Here is a 17,631-nt window from a genome sequence, read left to right as displayed (position 1 = left end):
TAAATTCTATATAAACAATATAAGAACATTATATGTTAGATAAATTAAAACCTCTTTCAACGCAAATAGGAATAATGTCAGTTATTTTTATAAATAAAATGGAAAATAAAACATGTGAATCCGATATCGTTCAGCGGTTAGGATATGTGGTTTTCATCCACAGGATCGGGGTTCGACTCCCCGTATCGGAAAAATTTTTCTTTTTTAATTTTTTCATCATCAAGAAAAATAGAAAAAATATCAATGATTTTTGAGGTGTTTTATAATGGTTATAAAGGATAAAAAAATAAAACAATGTAATAAAACATACAATTTTTAATTTTTTCGAAAAAATAATTTCAATCAAGAGAAATTACAGGAATATCAGTATCTTGATTGACTGGATCATCTAAATCTGTTTCATCAATAACTGGCATCGATTCAATATCATTTGGATCTTGTTTTTGTGGAATTTCATCTTTTTCTTCTGTTTTTTCATCATCAAGATGTATTTCACGCGTATTTGTAGGCTGAAGAACAAATATCTCGTCATCATCTTCTTGAATTACTTGTTTTGGCGTTTCATCAGATTTTTGTGAAATATTTTGTTGTTGAACTGGTATATTCTGTTGGGATTGGATTGGCAATGGTTTTGTTTCTTTGGGTGGTGTTGGTTTAGGAATAACTACTGGATTTTTAAGAATTTCATCAGCAATTTCTTTTGATTGGTTCAAATCATCATCAATATCCTGTTTATTTTGATCATCATTATATCCGTCGATATCTTGTTCATCAGGCAACTTGATTTCATCATCAGAGAAATTTTCATCTTCCATTTCTTCTTCATTTTCTTCAATTTTGATATTTTCAACAACACCTGCTTGATCTGTGTTGTTTGTGGCTGTTGTCATGGTCCCATCTGACTCAGCATCGTTCAAAGAGTCCATATTATAGTGTTGCTCGTTTTCATTGTTGAAAACTTCGTGGCCAAAAGATTGAATGGACGATAAGTCCGGGGGAAGTTCACCTCCTTCTTTCGGAACATCGTAATCGTCAACAGAGATTACATCGTTAATTGTGAGGTGATTATTGTAGGATGGCTGGGATTCTGGAATATCTTCCTCTTCTTCATTGTCTTCATTAGTTATTTCGGAAATTTGTGGCTCATTAACTTTAAATTCCGAAATTTGATAGTCTTTTCCTTGTTCTGATTCAACATTTGATACATTATAGTTGAATTTGTAACTGCTTACATCGTCTGGCTTCTCAGTTGATGCCAGATTTGATGAAATTCCAATTTCATCAAATTCTTTCTCTATTTTCTTTTTAATTTCGACGTGGTTGCTGCCAAGTAGTTCGCTATCATGTATTTTGTCTATTATGTCATCTTCATCTGATTCTGACTGATAAGGACTGATTTGAATTTTAATTTCTTCTTCTTCGGATTCTGAATTGTAAGGTGAGATCTGTATGACTTCTTTTTCGTTATCTGACTCGGTAGCGTAAGGAGAAATGTCAATCATCTCTTCATCGCTTGCATATGGAGAAACTTGTAAATTTTCGTCGTCACTGTTTGATAGTATTGATCGCTCTTGTTTTGTAAACTTTTCGGAATCACTTGGAGGCTGTATTTGTGTTATTTTTTGTTTTTCTGGTGAATTTTTAGGTGAAAGAGGTTTTAGTTTAATTTTTTCAAGTCTTTCGGCAAAAGTATTCCTTGGTGGTGGGTTCTTCTTCGCATTCATGGCTTCAATAGCATTATTTGTGTTTAAAAGTAATTGACGAGCTTTTATTACGATTTCTGACTCTTCATCATCAGAAGATGTCAATGTGATAGATCTTTCAGGTCTTTTCACTCGTATTGCAGGTGGTTCATCAATAACTGGCGAATATTTTTTAGAAATTATTTTTGGAGGAATTCTTGAACGTCTTGGATGCTCATAATTGCTTGAATCTTGTATGCTAGATGCTCTGTATGAATTTTGGTCGGCAATATTGATATCTCGTGTATGAAATTCTTGATGATTATTTCTTGAAGAAATTGATTTTTCTGGTGTATGTTTTTGCTTTATCAACTTCATAAAGAGTGCATTTTTCCACTTAACATAGTAAAATTCCCTTATCTTTGCTCGAAGTGATGCTTCCTTCGTTGCAAGCTCGTAACCACCGTACAAGTTCTCTATTTTCTCGCTCTCTTGGGAAATAGAATGCCTAAAACTAGTAATTTGAGCTTTCAGACTCTGGAATTTCGAACTTAAATCATTCATCGTGTCACTTTTATTCTCTTTTCATCCTTTTCAAACAATAAAAAATGAAAAAATCTCAAGGATTTATATAGGATTGTTGACTTAAAAGAATGGGCTATAGCTCTTTATTGATAAGAATTTAAGTTGCTGGTTATTATTTGTTCAAATAATCAATCCAAAATAATTTTAATAAATTCTTATAATTTTGGTCATTTAGCATAATCGATATGATATCAATTGATCTCCATTAAGGTTTTAAGAAAGATATTTGTAGAAAGCTCAGTACAGATGAAAGATATGAAAATAAAAAAAAAGTTAATTAAATAGTATTTGATTTAAAATTTCAAACAATTAATATAAGATGAGACGAAATCATGATATGCAGATAAGTCATAAACGAAATTAAAGATGTTATTCATCTTTTTGTTGGAATTCCAGATTTTCTTTGTTTTTGTGGTCTTCCACTTGGCTGTTTAGGCGAAACTAATTCTTTAGAAGATCCAATCGCTTCATCAATTGAAGAAAAAGATGTAGGCCAGCCAAGTAAAGAATATTGTGGAGCTGAAATGAATAATTCAAAACTCCTTGGCTCATCCCACTTGTCTCTGATTCCAAATCTAGGCTGAGGTTTTGGTGCAAATTTTTCTGGCGAATTTTCAACTGGTTCTTGGATACTTTGATTTGATTTTGTCTTCTTTGATAAACGAGGAATTAAAGAATTTTGTGTGTCGCTTAATGAGCGCTCAGATAATTTGTCTGAAGATTTATCTGAAGTTGCAGGTTGAAGAGAATTGGCCGAAACTTGATACCATGCATCTAATTTACCAATTTTGAATTCATGCCATTTATTTATTGGTGGATCGAGCTTCCAAGGTCCAAATAACGAGTCATCCATTTTATCTTCTGTTGATAAAATCTAACGATAATTTATAAAATTTTAACAACGCAATATTAGTAAGAGAAAGATTCTAAAATTACGGAAAATTTTCATAAAATCAAGATAATTTTTGTAATTGTATCCAATAATAGCGAGCTTAAGTTCACATAGGCAATTATTAAGACAATTTGAACAAGCTGGTGTCATTTGGCTGAATATAAAATTTGGATATAAAATTTTTTTGCTTTAAACTCTCTAAAGCAATAGATTTATTTGCACAAAGTGAAATCTAGATAGAAGTTTTCAAGTGGATGAATATTTGTTAAAATCAAAAATAATATTTTAGAAAATTACAAACAAAAATAATTATAAACATCACACCTCATTATAACGTTGTGCTTTGTGAGGTTTTAAGAGAGGATAGAAATAAGAAAATGCGAAGTAAGCAAAAATTCCAAAAATTGTTCCTAAAATTAACGAAATTGGTGAAATCCTGGGCTGAGAAACAACCTTAGGTTGAGCTGATTCTGCCTTCTTGAACAAATTTGGAATTAATTCTGTTTTTGCTCTTAGCAACGCTTTCTTCCAAACAGCGGTAGTTTCGCTTCTTCTGTCAATAAATACCATTAACGGGAGGTCGTATGCTCGAATAAATCTCAAATATTTTGAATTTTCTTTTTCATCAACTTCTTCTTTCATATCAACCCATCCGTAAACTGTATTACTACACTCATTTTGTGCAGCAAGCTGTAAATTCCTTCTTTGAACCTGCTTTAGATTGCCTTTTACGAAATATAAAGCGGCAACTTTGAAAATTGGAATCTTTGACAATTCCGAGTATGGATATTTATGTAATGCTCCGAATTTGTGTCTATCGAAGAATGCATATAATGGCTCGACTTTGGAGTTGTAAATAACTGGACAACCCGGTTTTTGGTATGCTGTAACGATTGGGTTTGTGAGCGATGAATTTACTGAGTAAACGAATGTATCGTTATATATTTTGAAGAATTTCGAATGGTTTCTGAAAGTTTCGAGAAATGAATGATTTTCTGATGGAATTTGAGCATAAAATGTTGATCCTCCATCTTTTGGTTCAAATTGAGCGTCAATTAATTCTTGTTCAGTATGTATTTTGCGGAGTAAAGATTTCATTGTTTGATTTATCCATCTATCCCAACCTTCTTGTCCTCTTTCGGGTGAGTGTGACCAATATCTCCAGTCATTACCCATAACTAAGGAAATTGTTGGAGTTCTGCGGGTATGATGTCTTGCGCAGCCGTATTGAGTCATGCAATTAATTGTCATGATATAAATATCAGATCTATTTCCTAATTCTCTGTTGAAACGCTGAAATCCTTCAGGAAGCCCTTGACAATGTGGACAATATGGAGAAAAACAGAGGGTGAATATAGGTTTCTCAAAACTATGAGCGACCAATTTTTCCCAAGTGTCGTCATTGTATTCAATCCATGTTTCAAAACTAAAAATGAAAAGCGAAAAAATCATTTTATAAAAAGTGAATTTTTTCTATATTTTTTATGGTGCTTGCTGCTCGTATCATCAAGAACTCTGAGATTTATAGAAAAAGATTATCATTGATGTAGCCCATTAGATCCGTATTGAGAGATTTAATATTTTTGAAACAAATATAAAGTAGTAGGATATGAAGGGTTTTGTGACTTTTTTGTAAACGTAAGAATTCATACAATATCGAGCGATTTTAGTAGGATATGAAGGGTTGTGTGACTTTTTGTTACATCTATATATATATAGACGATGCATTAAAATATATTTAAAAAGGAAGACTGTGAATTATTAAACGCTAATGAATATGAAACCAATAAATCAAAATTGAAATATAAATATATTGGAAGAGATGAAAGATGCAAAGATAAAGATAAAGTTTATACAGTTTCATATAATGAATGGAAAACCAATAAGATAAGAAAACATTTAGGAGATTATGGGAAATGTTCTGAATTCTTTAAATCTAGTATGTACGAGAGAGTAAAAGAAATTAAAAATAATTATTTTCATGAATAAAAGATTCACTACCATAATGAAATAAAAAATAATTTATTTTTTTATCTTTTATAAAAGAAGCTATATATATAGATGATGTCAGATATTCCGCGATTAATTATTTTTGAATAACTGAAGGTGTCACTACGTCACCATGTGTCACCAGGTTATTTAACTTCTTTTAAAATGATGACAACATGACATTTTGACAACAGGTATGAAAGGAGGTATAAATATAATGGAGTCAGGCGCGGTTCAATTTTAACGACATTTTTTAACGCGATACGAGCGTAAGTCCATAGAATGTGTTTTGAGGGAAACTATAAAAATCCAAAATAGAGGTAAGTGCGCCATTATTACCTGCGAAGTTACATGGAATAAATCGAAGAGTAAGTACAAGATGATCTTGCATCTTTCCAAGTAAATGAAATTTATTAAAATTAAGATGATAATATTCATTTATAGTATGTGTATGATGTGTTTTCAAAATTTCTTCAAATAAAATGCAATGATAATTTTTGAATAATTTTTTCTTGTGTATATTTCATTTTTTATTAGTGAAAATATCATTACATCAATAAGGAAAGCACAATCCAAATTCATATTAGTTAAATTAATATACGACCAAAAGTGCTTACTCTTAAACAACCATCGGATTTCCGGGTGAAATCGTGACACACTTTCGTCTTTCGTAGGCAGTGGTGGTTGTTACAAAAGGTAACTTCGAATGTAGCGTGAAATCTGCAAAAAAAATTCTGAAATTTGAATGGAGAACACAAAAATTGAATAGTTTACGTCAATAAAAAGAGAAAAATGAAGCCAATGTGTCTCGAACCTAGGACTTAGAGCAGCAATCCATTGTTTTATCCCATTACACTACACGCATCTCTCACCTTAGTGAATGAGATCAACTATATGATAACTTTTTCCCCATTATATTCTTGTGGAAAAGTGACAAATAGCAACTTTGACCCTCTCTCTGCATTTTATTTGAAGAAATTTTTGAAAACAACATCATACACATACTATAAATGAATATTATCATCTTAATTTTAATAAATTTCATTTACTTGGAAAGATGCAAGATCATCTTGTACTTACTCTTCGATTTATTCCATGTAACTTCGCAGGTAATAATGGCGCACTTACCTCTATTTTGGATTTTTATAGTTTCCCTCAAAACACATTCTATGGACTTACGCTCGTATCGCGTTAAAAAATGTCGTTAAAATTGCCCACATGCGATTATTTGAATTTATGAAATCAATTATTTGATTCATTCTTTCTTCAATCTCTTCTATTCTTTTTGTTAAATCATCTATTTTCATTAATGAGGTGATTCTTGATTGAGGAATAGATTTCAAACTAACCACCCCTTTTATTTTTGAAATTTTGAATCCATCAACTTTAAACATTTTATTCAATTTACACGTTGTCAATTCTTCAAATAATTTTTTATTATTAGCATAATAGTCATTAAATTCTTCAACAGATGAAAAAATTTTTATTTCAGTAATTGGTTTAACAACGTTTATTTTTTGTTGAACATTTTCACTTTCATTTATTTCTCCCTCCTCTGTTTCATTTATTTTTAAAATCGGTTTCATTTATTATTAAATAAAAATTAGAATATAAGTGATGAAATATATTTTTTAATTAATATTAAATCAGAAATGGCTGCAGGATTCTTTAAAAAATTATGGGATGGAATTAAGAAAGCTGCGGGTTGGGTTCATAAAAAGATTATTAAACCCGTTGCAAACTTTTTGGCACCAGTAGCGAAAACGGCAGGAACTATCATAGGTGGAGTATTAGGTACTAAAGCAGGTAATCCAGCGATGGGAGCACAAGCAGGTAACGCAGTTGGTGGAATTGCTGAAGGAATACTTAATAAAATAGGAGGTAGATAGTGGAAAAATAAATATGAGATCCTATGGATCATCTCGCCGCTTAGCGGCTTAAAATTATTTTTATCTTAGTATCGGTTGTAGTCTTTGATAAACTTTTTCTCCTTTATTTAAAACTTCTCTTATTGGGGCAGCTTTTGGTGTTATTGATTCAGCAACGTCACTAATTGCTTCTTTATTCTTAAATATCCAATTTGCTCCCTTCTTCAATGTTTCCCAAACTTTACTCGCTCCTCTTTTTACTTTATCCCACAGTTTCTTAAATATACCTGCAGCCATAGTTGATTATTTCATTAAAATTAAAAATTCATTTTCATCTTTTAATTTTGATTTTTTATTTATTAATAAATGACGACTAACTATTTGGTGCCAAACACTAAACCGATTAATGGAAATGTGTTTCATTCATTCGAAAAGATAAATGAAATATTCGCAAAGAATGACGGTAGAAGATATTATAGAGAACTTGAAAGTTCATGCTATGACTCTGATGCTCCATTTTTTGATGATAAACAAACTCATTTAAGAATTACAAATCCAGCTCATGATGTGAACCAATTAGGTGACACATATATTAAACGCAAAGTTAAAGCAACTCTTGTTTCAAATAAAGCTTTCACATGTGATGCCGCTTTTAAATGCATACGTTTATTCGTTGGTTACAAATCATCAAATCAAAGCTTTAAACAATTAGAAGTAGAAACTGAAAGAGGTGATGCCGGTTATCTTCAGATGGATTGCGCCCGTGAATCTTTCGCATTTGCAACATATAAACCAAAATCAGAAAGGAAAGTTAAAAAGTTTGTTCATTCGTTATATAATAATGTTCAAAAATATGATAACTCAGTATGTGGTAAATATATTGACCCTTCAGAAGTTTTCAAGAAAGCAAATGAAGAAGTTGATGTCACTTTTGATATGATTATTCCGGTAAATGATTTGTTAGCATTTCAGGCGTTCGATGATTATCCTAAATCATTTGGTGATATCATTCTTAAATATTATGTTTTCAGGGATACTTTAGTATTTTGTCAGGTTGACCCGTTAAGAGTTGCTGATTTACAAAATTACGTTTATGAAAAGATAACTGATGAAAATTATGAAAAGATTATGAATCATGTTTATAAATATGATCGCAAATTCCAACAAATCGGACTTCCTGCCAAATTAATTACAAGCTTAGCCGCTACATCTGCTGACGCAACAGTTGATGACGTTATTATTTCATGCACAAAGATGGAAGTTTTAGAGGATAAATGCATTACACCAGGATACGGTTTAATTGAAGAATCAGTTAAAGCAATACCACGTTTATTCAGTAAGGAAGATCCATTCATGATTCCAGCTCAACATATTGACGTTCGTTCACTAAATGGAGGTTGCATCACTCCTGAAGGTATTAGCTCAGATTTCTCATACGCTCTTCATAATGTTACAGATGTTGTGTTAGCATTTCCGAAGAATGCAATGCAAAGAACAGTTTTAGAAAATCCAATGCTTCGAGGTCTTCAGGTCACTATAGATTCCAGAAACTTCCCCGATCAAGCGATGACCACAGTGGGCGACATATTCTTTACACGTATGCTTCAAGCTTCTGATTTAGATGGAGTGAATGAATGCACAGAAGAATACGAGGACTCATTAACTAGACCACTGAATGCAGATGATGGCACGCCATTAGCTAGAACATGGAAAGACCAAACTTCATTCTTATGCACTATTCCAGTTCAACGTGATGGAGCGGGTATATTCTTTGATGGATTAGAAACTTTCAACTCACAAGTTACAGTATAAGTGAAAGCTTATCCAATCATTCAGGGTGAAAATGACACTTACTGTTCAAAGGTGACAAATCCTCCTCAGGTTTGGTTTACTAGGACTACATATTGGACATGGACACCGGATGAAGGTTTGAAATATCATCCAACAGGTACACCACCACAGTATAGAAGTTCATATGATGAAATATTGATGAATAGAAATGTTTAAAATTATAAATTTATTTTTGATTAAATGGATTTAAATTCATCCACCCCTTATGAAGAATTAGCAGGAGTATATAATACATACGTAGATGATATGATTAATGAAGCATTGAGTGATAATAGAAATGCTCTATCTAAGGAAAAATTAATGAAAATTCCATATTCTGAATGTTACTTAAATTCAATCACTGCAGCAATTGGTAAACAGAATAAAGGTAAAACATTAACGATATTAAAACAAATTATCATTATTGCTAACACTTCCCCCTATTCACATGTGTTAATTTATATCAACCGTTCAGGTTCACCTTCAGATGATACATTTGAATCTTTAAAGCATTTAATCAAAATTCCAATTATTTATTTATCACAAGAAGAAGCAGAAGATTATTTAAAAAACTTTTTAATGTATAAAGAATTATATAATACAATCAAGAAGCAAGGATTAGAGGATAAAATTATTGATAAACAACGGGATGAATTATTTGAAACACTTTCTATTTCAAATTTTGATAGAGAATTTTTGCATTCACTCATTTTTCTAGATGATGCAGTGAAATCAAAACTAATAACAAATGAGAAATCTTATTTTAATCAGTTATTAACCCAATGTCGACACATTCAGTGTTCATTCTTTATGGCTGTTCAATATTTCAAAGCATTAAGCACAAACATTAAATCAAATCTATCAACCCTTGTCATTTTCAGTGGGTTTAGTCGTCAACAGTTGAACGTTATGCTTTATCAAGTGAATTTACCAATGAGCATTAATGAACTTTACACACAATATCAGCAATTAGGTGAACATGGAAAAATAATAGTTGATTTAAATAAAGGAGGTGTTAAATTTGATTAACTTTTTATAATTAATTTTTATTTTTTATTTATAATTAAACATGACAGAAATAGCAAATCTTTTACAGGTTCCATTAAAACAAGGGACAAACAAAAAGGGTGCATATAATAGAACTATGAAAGTTCCCGATGGAATGAAAGAATTAGTTCATATTGTTGCTGGTCTTCAAAAAGATGTTAAACAAATGAGAAACGTTTTAACATTACCAGAAGCTCAAGCATATGCCAAACGTCAAGGTCCAAATTGGGAAGCACACGAAGCAGACATTACGGGTCCAAATGGAAAACCTGATGGTATAAATGAAGTTTTCGTTACTGATGGTCAAGGTAATATTAAAGTCATAAATGGTTACAAATTAACTATAACTGATTATCCTAAACGTAAAGCATATAATGAACGTTATCCTATGTAATTTGATGAAAATGGAAAAGCTGTTAAACAATACATTGGAGAAGGTGAAAATGGTCCAATTAATTCATACCGTTATAATCCATATTCTTATTTCAATGAAGAATTAAATGCTATTGAAGAGGGACCGGATGGATTACCACAATATTCTAACCAGTTTGATGGTCAATATGCAAATATTAGACCTGAAATTTCAGCTAAGAAATTCTTTAAAGTTGCTTTATTCGATCCAGTTTTCGCAAATGTTAAAGATGAACTTAAACATCAATTCCAACCAATTATAGTAGCAAGAATTGCATCAGGTGCTTTATCTCAAGCATTCAAAGATTTAATTAAGAAACCATTATATCAGCAACGAGGTTTAACTTATGATTTAGTTAAGGAATTAGATAAAAGAAAATTTGAGAAATCAGATGATTATAAGAATGCAATTAATGAATATATTAGGTCTATTAATTACAATGAACCAGCTAAAAATCAACTTCAAGAACAAATACAGGGAATAATAGATTCAAAACTTCCAGCAAAATAAAAGTTTAAATATATTTTTTTTATTCGAATATAAATGAGAAGACGTTTCACTAGTCAAAAGAACACTAACGCAAAAGCAGAGATTACGGTTGGTTATAACGTAAATGATGATAAATCACGAATTATTCAAAATGTTAAAGTTAATGTTAGCCCTGAATTAACAAGGTCAGCAACTCAACCAAATTTATTAACTCGTGACTTACCGAAAAAGGAGGAGGAGCAAAATAAAGAAGATGGAGACCCAATCATTTTATCTGAACCCAGTAAAGAACCTGTTGAAATTCCCACTTATCCAACATACCCCCCACCTCTTTCATCAAACATCGAGAACCCATATAAAATAGACATTAATTCTGAATTAATGAAAATTTACCGTGATATAATAATTAATAATTATGATTCAATAATAAATTTAATTGACCAATCTGGTTTAATTATTTTACCTTATGAATCATTAATTCACATTATCGCCATTCTTTGTGATGTTCAAGATTCAGACGTTAAGATTCAATTTTTCATAGATGATGAGGTTTCATGCTGCGGAACAGTTGCAAAAATAAATCCTATAAAGGATATTAGCACAATTAAGATATCAAAGAACGGAACAACAACTGAACTTCATTTAACATATAATGATATTTATAATAAAATAGTTGATGAATATAAAATATCACTTGAAAAATTCTTTGTTAAGGCTATTTAATATTCAAGCATTAACATTATCGAATAATAATCCTTTGAATCATAATCAATAATAATTGACATTTCACCAGTTTCTATCGTTTGTTTTATTTCTTTTTGTTCCCCACTATCCAGATCGGTCATTGTAATTGTTTTTGTTATAGTATCAGCTTTATCTTTAACTTTAATCTTTTTTCCATCGGGATATTTAAACCAAAATTCCAAAAATTCGATATTGTCAATCTGTTCATATTTTAATCTATCAATTACATTTTTAATACCATCTGAAAATCTTATGAAATGGTCATTATATGGGTTTGATTGAACTAAATTTGAATGAAGTGAAATATAACCTGTTGATGAATATGACACTGACTCATATTTTCTGAAAACACTAAAATTTATAACATGAATGAATTTCTTATTCGTTGAATTTATGAATTCTTGAGGTAATCTTATTCTAGTTTTATTTATCACTGGAAAATAACGCTTTACCATATTTTTAATCGTAATAAAAATGTCAATTATCAATATTATTTCGAATAATAACTGTGAATTAAATTTAACAGTTAGCGGAATTTATAATGTTACTCTCGTTTCTGTGAGTGGTAAATTTAATCCCATTCTTTTAGACCCTTCAGATTATATATCATTTATTAAGATGACCTTGAAAAAAACGTATGATATGTATATAAATAATGTGATAGCGAAATGGGATATTAACATGATTTTAAGTTATTTAAATGAATCATTTATCGTATGGTATGAAGAAAATTTTAAATCAAAACCCGATAAACTTTTTAAACTTGATGAAATAAATAACCTTATTAAATTCCCGCTGAAAATTAAATTTTGTACTCCTCATCTTCGTTCATTGTTGGGGATATTAAATTTTGAAAAAGATGTTGGGGATGTTTTGTATTCTGACACTGGTTCCAATTTCATTTTAATCAAATGTGATAAAGTTAATACCCCAATGAGATTTTCACACCAAACATTAGACCCTAACTCTTACCCATCAATACAAAACATTTTATCCATCAACTTAAACACATTTTCTTTATCATATCCGTTTCAATTATCCGGGAATTCATTTATTCTTCATTCAAAAGATTTATCAAATATTAAATTTAGAATAACTGACCTATTTGATTGTGATTTAGAATTTATGAATGAAATATTATGGCAATTTCAAATAGAGAAAATAGCTGATGAGATAACGGATTAAATATTTATTTTTAAATCGTAATAAATGATTAAACAACAGCAACTTAAGGCGCAAAGCGCCCAGGTCCTTCAGACCATTACATACGCCATATATGCATATAATTCAAAGACGGCAGAACAAACGCAAAGGTTGAAATATGGAGATTTGGAGATAGTATTGAAAAATGACCATTTCGAATTCGTTTGCAAAGGTGGTGCAGTGATATCAAATATAAAAGAAATTTTATTTATGAATTCAAAAATTAAAGGAATAACGGATGATATAACATCAATTCCACCAGAAGAACAGAGATATTACGCATTAAATGCATTTCCTAAAGTTTTGAAGATTGGAAGATTTAATTTAAATGAGGAATTCATAGAAGGTTTCCTAAACGACATAATGAAGAAGGTGGATAAGGAATATGTGGATAGTGAATTAAATAAGAAGGCAAATTTGGTTTATGTTGATGAAAAAGATAATGAAATTAAAGAAAAGGTTGAATGGTATCATGAATGGACATCGGAGACTTTTAAAATTAAAGCTGATACAGGATGGGTTTCAGGATGTTTAGACCTTAAAGCAGATAAAACTTATGTAGATGAAAATTATGCAAAGAAGTCGGAAGTAAATGATGTGATTACAAGCATGAAAAATGAAATACTTCAAACATTATATCCTGTTGGTTCTATTTATACGTCAATGAATTCAACAAATCCAGCAACAGTTTTAGGTTTTGGTACGTGGAAGCAGATTGTAGATAAATTCTTATACTGTGCTAGATATTCAAAGCAAACAGGAGGTTCGAAGAAAATTAAAGAAGCAAACCTTCCACCACACACTCATACAGGAACTACAAACTTTTCTGGCGACCATAGACACTCATTAAGAGACCACCCATTATACAACTCAGACTATGAAGCCGGTTATGATGTTTTATCTCCAGCTTATAACGATTCAACAAAAAAGACTTTTCGACAAACTGAACCAGGAGGAAATCATGTCCATACTTTCACAACAAATCCAACAGGCTTGGGTAAAGATTACATGCCACCATTTGTGACTGTATTTGCATGGTTCAGAGCTGCTTAAAGTCCTGGGCTCCAAAAGAGCGAACAACATGACATTTTGACAACAGGTATGAAAGGAGGAAGGCATTTATGAATTATTTTTGAAGAACTGAAGGTGTCACTACGTCACCATGTCACCAGGTTATTTAACTTCTCTGAAAAAATGAGACAACATGACATTTAGACAACAGTCCTGGAAATAAATTTTATCGTTAATGTTTACGTTAATGGTTTCAGGTTATTCAATAATTAATTATTTTTGAAGAACTGAAGGTGTCACTACGTCACCATGTCACCAGGTTATTTAACTTCTCTGAAAAAATGAGACAACATGACATTTAGACAACAGTCCTGGAAATATGATGCAGTCCAAAAATAAAGTTAGTTTTAAAATTATTTTTTTATTTTGTATGTAAGAACAGAAATGTCAGTCGAAGCAAAAACATTCAAGAACAAATCTAATGGCGAAACATTCACAAAAGGCACTTATAATGGTATTGAAGTCTTACGTAGAGACAAGGATGGTTACATTAATGCAACAAAGATGGCAAGAGAAGCGGGAAGGTTAAACCATTTAAACAGATTTCTCAATAGTACTAAAATGCAGGAAATTCTTGAGTTTTGGATGAACGAATACGGTCAAGCCAAAAGTGGCTCGACCTCAAAACAAGCATTTTATGAGCTTACTAAGGGTGTTATAAATGAATTCAAAGGTATTTACATACATCCTGACCTCGTTCATTTTGTTGCTGAATGGTGCTCTGTAAAGTATGCATTTTATGTCAAAGATATTATGGACTCCATAGACAAGAAAGTTCATGAGAAATTAGATGAAGAAGAACTCGAAGATACAGTAGAGAATGCTAAACATTTGTTTGAAGAAGAAGTTAGAAAAATGTGCGAAAAACAATTAGAACATGAACGTGAGATATGTTATGGTTATAGAGATTCTCCATACAAACTAGACCAATGGGAACAAGGGTTTTAGTTGAGGGAATTAGTTGTGGCAGAAACTAAAACCCTCAACGAAAGAATTGGTGAAAACAAGATTGATTTACATAACTACCTCAAACACGATGGAGGAAGAGGAAGGAAAACTGGTACAGCTTTATTAGCAAATAAAATATCAAATTTAACGATTATAGATGTTGATATCAATAAATCATACAATGATGAACTTAAAGAAACAGTTAGAAAAGATATTTTATCAAAACTTTCGGATAAAGATGTTATCGTTAAAAACCGCTTCAGGAGGTTTCACATTTATTGCAACACTAATTTTTCTATGCAGTTTCGAACAGAATGATTAAATGCTATTCCTGCAATGATTATGATATCGATATCATGACTTCTATGGATGATTCAAAGCGTTCTTTAGTGGTTATGGCTGATTCAAGAGTTCGCAAGAATGCAACAGAACAATCAATACATACTCATTCATTCGTGGAAGTTACGATTCAATTAACTATAAAGTGAATGATATATTAAATGATTTGAATATTAAGGTAAGAGTTGAACAGAAGAACGAAGAAATAAGGACTAATGAATGAAAACAAAGATGTAAACATTGACGATAAACTTGCCAGAGCATAGTTGATGGCATCAGTGATTTTGAAGTACATAATGACGGTGGAAACATGAATTTAGAAAAAGAAGTTACATTATTCACACTGTTTCAAGCAATTAATTCGTTACCTAATCATTTAATTATGAAGCATACGATAACGTTATAACTTCTGCAGCTTAACTGAAAATGCAAAAAGTAATTTGAAAAAGCACGTAGTAGATATGCACATTTAATGACTTCTCCATTTGTTTTGGTGAAGATTCTAAAGCTATATCAAAAAGAATATTATGATGAATACGTTTTACCTTTATTACGTAAGCCAAAATAACATTTGATATAAAACTTGGTGACTCGTTTTTGATAACAGATATTAGACGCAAGGCTGAAATCATCAGTATAAAAACAGTTCTGAAGTAATTGAGGATTTATCACGTGTAATCCGTTTTGTAGATTGTGGAAACAAATACTTCATTTCAAAAGGACTATAAATACGAAAAATGAATCAAATATATTCGTTCTTCAATCAAACATGAAAGAGTCACTTAAAATGATTAAATTATTTATAAGAAGAAGGTAAAACAATAACAGCATGGGATGTACTACTAATCAATTATCTCATTAACCGTTAAGGGTGTTTGCTTTAAATCTGATTCCCAGATGTTTTCTCAACGTTTCAAGGTTATAAATACAACATTCTTGAAAAACCAGATTACTCAAAAATTGAGATGTTTATGAATTTCATTAAAGAAGCCATTTGTGATAATAATGATGAAGTGTATAAATAATTCTTGGCTGGATTGCATCAATGATTCAATATCCTGGAATCAAGAATGAAACAGCAATTATTTTGAAAGGACTTCAGGGAACAGGTAAAAACAGATTTACAGACATTATTTCTGAACTTCTCGCTGGTTATTCATGTAAAAACATTACCGAAATAGGTGAGCTAACGGGTAATTTCAACTCAGTAGTTGAGAATAAAATGTTTCTTGTACTTAATGAACTCAAGAATGTAGGTGAAGACAGACTCGCAAACTTCAACGCTTTGAAATCAATTATAACGGATAATGAGATAAGAATTAATGAAAAGAATCAACCCAGAAGAACTGCTCAGAACGTTGCAAACTTCATTTTCGTAACTAATAACGTTTACCCTGTCAAAATTGAAGTTGGAGACAGAAGATACGTAGTTTTAAGAGTTAATGGTAAATTTAAGGGTCAATTTGATTACTTCAAGAATTTGATGAATTCATGCACAAAGGAATTTTATGATAATTTACTGACGTATTTTATGCAATATGACCTTTCATCATTTAACGTACGAATCATACCGATGACTGAAGCCAAACAAGATTTAATTGAATTATCAACAAATCCTTTAGATGAATGGATAAATACACATTATGATGAATTGTGTGCAGGTATGACGTGTAAAAATGCTCTATTCTGCAAACCATCAGACATGAAAGACAAAAACTTTCAAATGAGCATTAAAGATAAATGTGAAAGGAAACAGAGAAGAATAGATGGTAAACAAACATGGTGTTATGTTTTGAAAGAAGAAATGAAAGGATTATATAAACAGGTTGAACCAAACGATAATGAGGATTCATTTACTGACGATGAAATACCTGTAAATGAAGCTTTATAAAGTATGATTTGAATTTATTTTTGCATTAATCCTGCTGTGATGTCAAAATGTCATGTTGTCTCATTTTTTCAGAGAAGTTAATTAACCTGGTGACACATGGTGACGTAGTGACACCTTCAGTTATTCAAAAATGCTTCATAAGTGCCTTCCTCCTTAATCCTGCTGTGATGTCAAAATGTCATGTTGTCTCATTTTTTCAGAGAAGTTAATTAACCTGGTGACATGGTGACGTAGTGACACCTTCAGTTATTCAAAAATAATTAATTATTGAATAACCTGAAACCATTAACGATAAAATAACTGATAACAAAATTTTATATAAATGGATACCCCACAAGCTCAAAATTTACCACGAATCATAACAAGGGAGGAAATGATAAAAATGATGCAAGAACGAAAACCGAGAAGAACCTAGAAGGGTTCGGGAAGAGGAATAAAAATTAAATTTGGATTGAGTTTAAAAATTCATCTTTATTAAATTCATCACTTCCAATCAATTTATTTATTCTATTAAATTCTTTTATTTTTGCTTCACTCAGTTTAATGATTGAACGGTAAGTTTCTAATTTTTCGATTATTTCTTTCCTCTCTTTATCGTTTTCAGCCCCACCGCATTGCGGCTTCTTTTTGTAATAGCATAT

At 31.0% G+C, this 17,631-nt stretch overlaps 11 protein-coding genes, 1 non-coding gene and 1 pseudogene across 13 annotated transcripts, besides 1 other annotated feature; 9 read left to right on the top strand and 4 right to left on the bottom strand.

Moving 5' to 3' along the window:
- Window positions 1–119: 119 nt before the first annotated feature.
- TVAGG3_0479470 lies at window positions 120–191 on the top strand. Its single transcript has one exon. It is a non-coding gene; the product is annotated as a tRNA-Glu (tRNA).
- Window positions 192–258: 67 nt separating this feature from the next.
- Window positions 259–2,248, bottom strand: TVAGG3_0479460 (uncharacterized protein; the record flags this gene model as incomplete). Its single annotated transcript, XM_001584100.1, has 1 exon — window positions 339–2,246. The coding sequence occupies one exon, from the start codon at window positions 2,244–2,246 to the stop codon at window positions 339–341; it is 1,908 nt and encodes a 635-aa protein (XP_001584150.1).
- A 101-nt stretch (window positions 2,249–2,349) lies between these two features.
- TVAGG3_0479450 (uncharacterized protein) lies at window positions 2,350–3,122 on the bottom strand (the record flags this gene model as incomplete). Its single annotated transcript, XM_001584101.2, has 1 exon — window positions 2,641–3,120. The coding sequence occupies one exon, from the start codon at window positions 3,118–3,120 to the stop codon at window positions 2,641–2,643; it is 480 nt and encodes a 159-aa protein (XP_001584151.1).
- A 141-nt stretch (window positions 3,123–3,263) lies between these two features.
- TVAGG3_0479440 (uncharacterized protein) lies at window positions 3,264–4,632 on the bottom strand (the record flags this gene model as incomplete). Its single annotated transcript, XM_001584102.2, has 1 exon — window positions 3,478–4,395. The coding sequence occupies one exon, from the start codon at window positions 4,393–4,395 to the stop codon at window positions 3,478–3,480; it is 918 nt and encodes a 305-aa protein (XP_001584152.1).
- Window positions 4,633–6,800: 2,168 nt separating this feature from the next.
- TVAGG3_0479430 (N-acetylmuramoyl-l-alanine amidase family) lies at window positions 6,801–7,037 on the top strand (the record flags this gene model as incomplete). The annotated part of the gene is made up of 1 exon (XM_051235800.1): window positions 6,801–7,037. One exon carries the CDS (start codon window positions 6,801–6,803, stop codon window positions 7,035–7,037), a length of 237 nt encoding a protein of 78 aa, XP_051093624.1.
- A 60-nt stretch (window positions 7,038–7,097) lies between these two features.
- On the bottom strand, window positions 7,098–7,313 carry TVAGG3_0479420 (uncharacterized protein; the record flags this gene model as incomplete). The annotated part of the gene is made up of 1 exon (XM_001584103.1): window positions 7,098–7,313. The coding sequence occupies one exon, from the start codon at window positions 7,311–7,313 to the stop codon at window positions 7,098–7,100; it is 216 nt and encodes a 71-aa protein (XP_001584153.1).
- Window positions 7,314–7,382: 69 nt separating this feature from the next.
- Window positions 7,383–8,828, top strand: TVAGG3_0479410 (uncharacterized protein; the record flags this gene model as incomplete). Its single annotated transcript, XM_051235799.1, has 1 exon — window positions 7,383–8,828. One exon carries the CDS (start codon window positions 7,383–7,385, stop codon window positions 8,826–8,828), a length of 1,446 nt encoding a protein of 481 aa, XP_051093623.1.
- A 345-nt stretch (window positions 8,829–9,173) lies between these two features.
- Window positions 9,174–17,631: part of a mobile genetic element that runs on past the window's edge.
- TVAGG3_0479400 (uncharacterized protein) lies at window positions 9,916–10,287 on the top strand (the record flags this gene model as incomplete). Its single annotated transcript, XM_051235798.1, has 1 exon — window positions 9,916–10,287. One exon carries the CDS (start codon window positions 9,916–9,918, stop codon window positions 10,285–10,287), a length of 372 nt encoding a protein of 123 aa, XP_051093622.1.
- Window positions 10,415–10,567, top strand: TVAGG3_0479390 (uncharacterized protein; the record flags this gene model as incomplete). The annotated part of the gene is made up of 1 exon (XM_051235797.1): window positions 10,415–10,567. One exon carries the CDS (start codon window positions 10,415–10,417, stop codon window positions 10,565–10,567), a length of 153 nt encoding a protein of 50 aa, XP_051093621.1.
- Window positions 10,849–11,517, top strand: TVAGG3_0479380 (uncharacterized protein; the record flags this gene model as incomplete). The annotated part of the gene is made up of 1 exon (XM_051235796.1): window positions 10,849–11,517. The coding sequence occupies one exon, from the start codon at window positions 10,849–10,851 to the stop codon at window positions 11,515–11,517; it is 669 nt and encodes a 222-aa protein (XP_051093620.1).
- On the top strand, window positions 12,748–13,738 carry TVAGG3_0479370 (keratin-associated protein family; the record flags this gene model as incomplete). Its single annotated transcript, XM_051235795.1, has 1 exon — window positions 12,748–13,738. A coding segment is annotated over one exon (991 nt), but the record flags the coding sequence as incomplete, so codon positions are not given.
- TVAGG3_0479360 (KilA, N-terminal/APSES-type HTH, DNA-binding family) lies at window positions 14,197–14,695 on the top strand (the record flags this gene model as incomplete). Its single annotated transcript, XM_051235794.1, has 1 exon — window positions 14,197–14,695. A coding segment is annotated over one exon (499 nt), but the record flags the coding sequence as incomplete, so codon positions are not given.
- Window positions 15,075–16,990, top strand: TVAGG3_0479350 (annotated as a pseudogene). Its single transcript has one exon. A coding segment is annotated over exon 1 (1,916 nt).

Source organism: Trichomonas vaginalis, chromosome II (assembly GCF_026262505.1).
Source record: "Trichomonas vaginalis G3 chromosome II, whole genome shotgun sequence".
Classification (NCBI taxonomy): domain Eukaryota; phylum Parabasalia; order Trichomonadida; family Trichomonadidae; genus Trichomonas; species Trichomonas vaginalis.
Note: the sequence above shows the minus strand (reverse complement) of the source record. Positions and strands in the feature narration are given on the sequence as shown.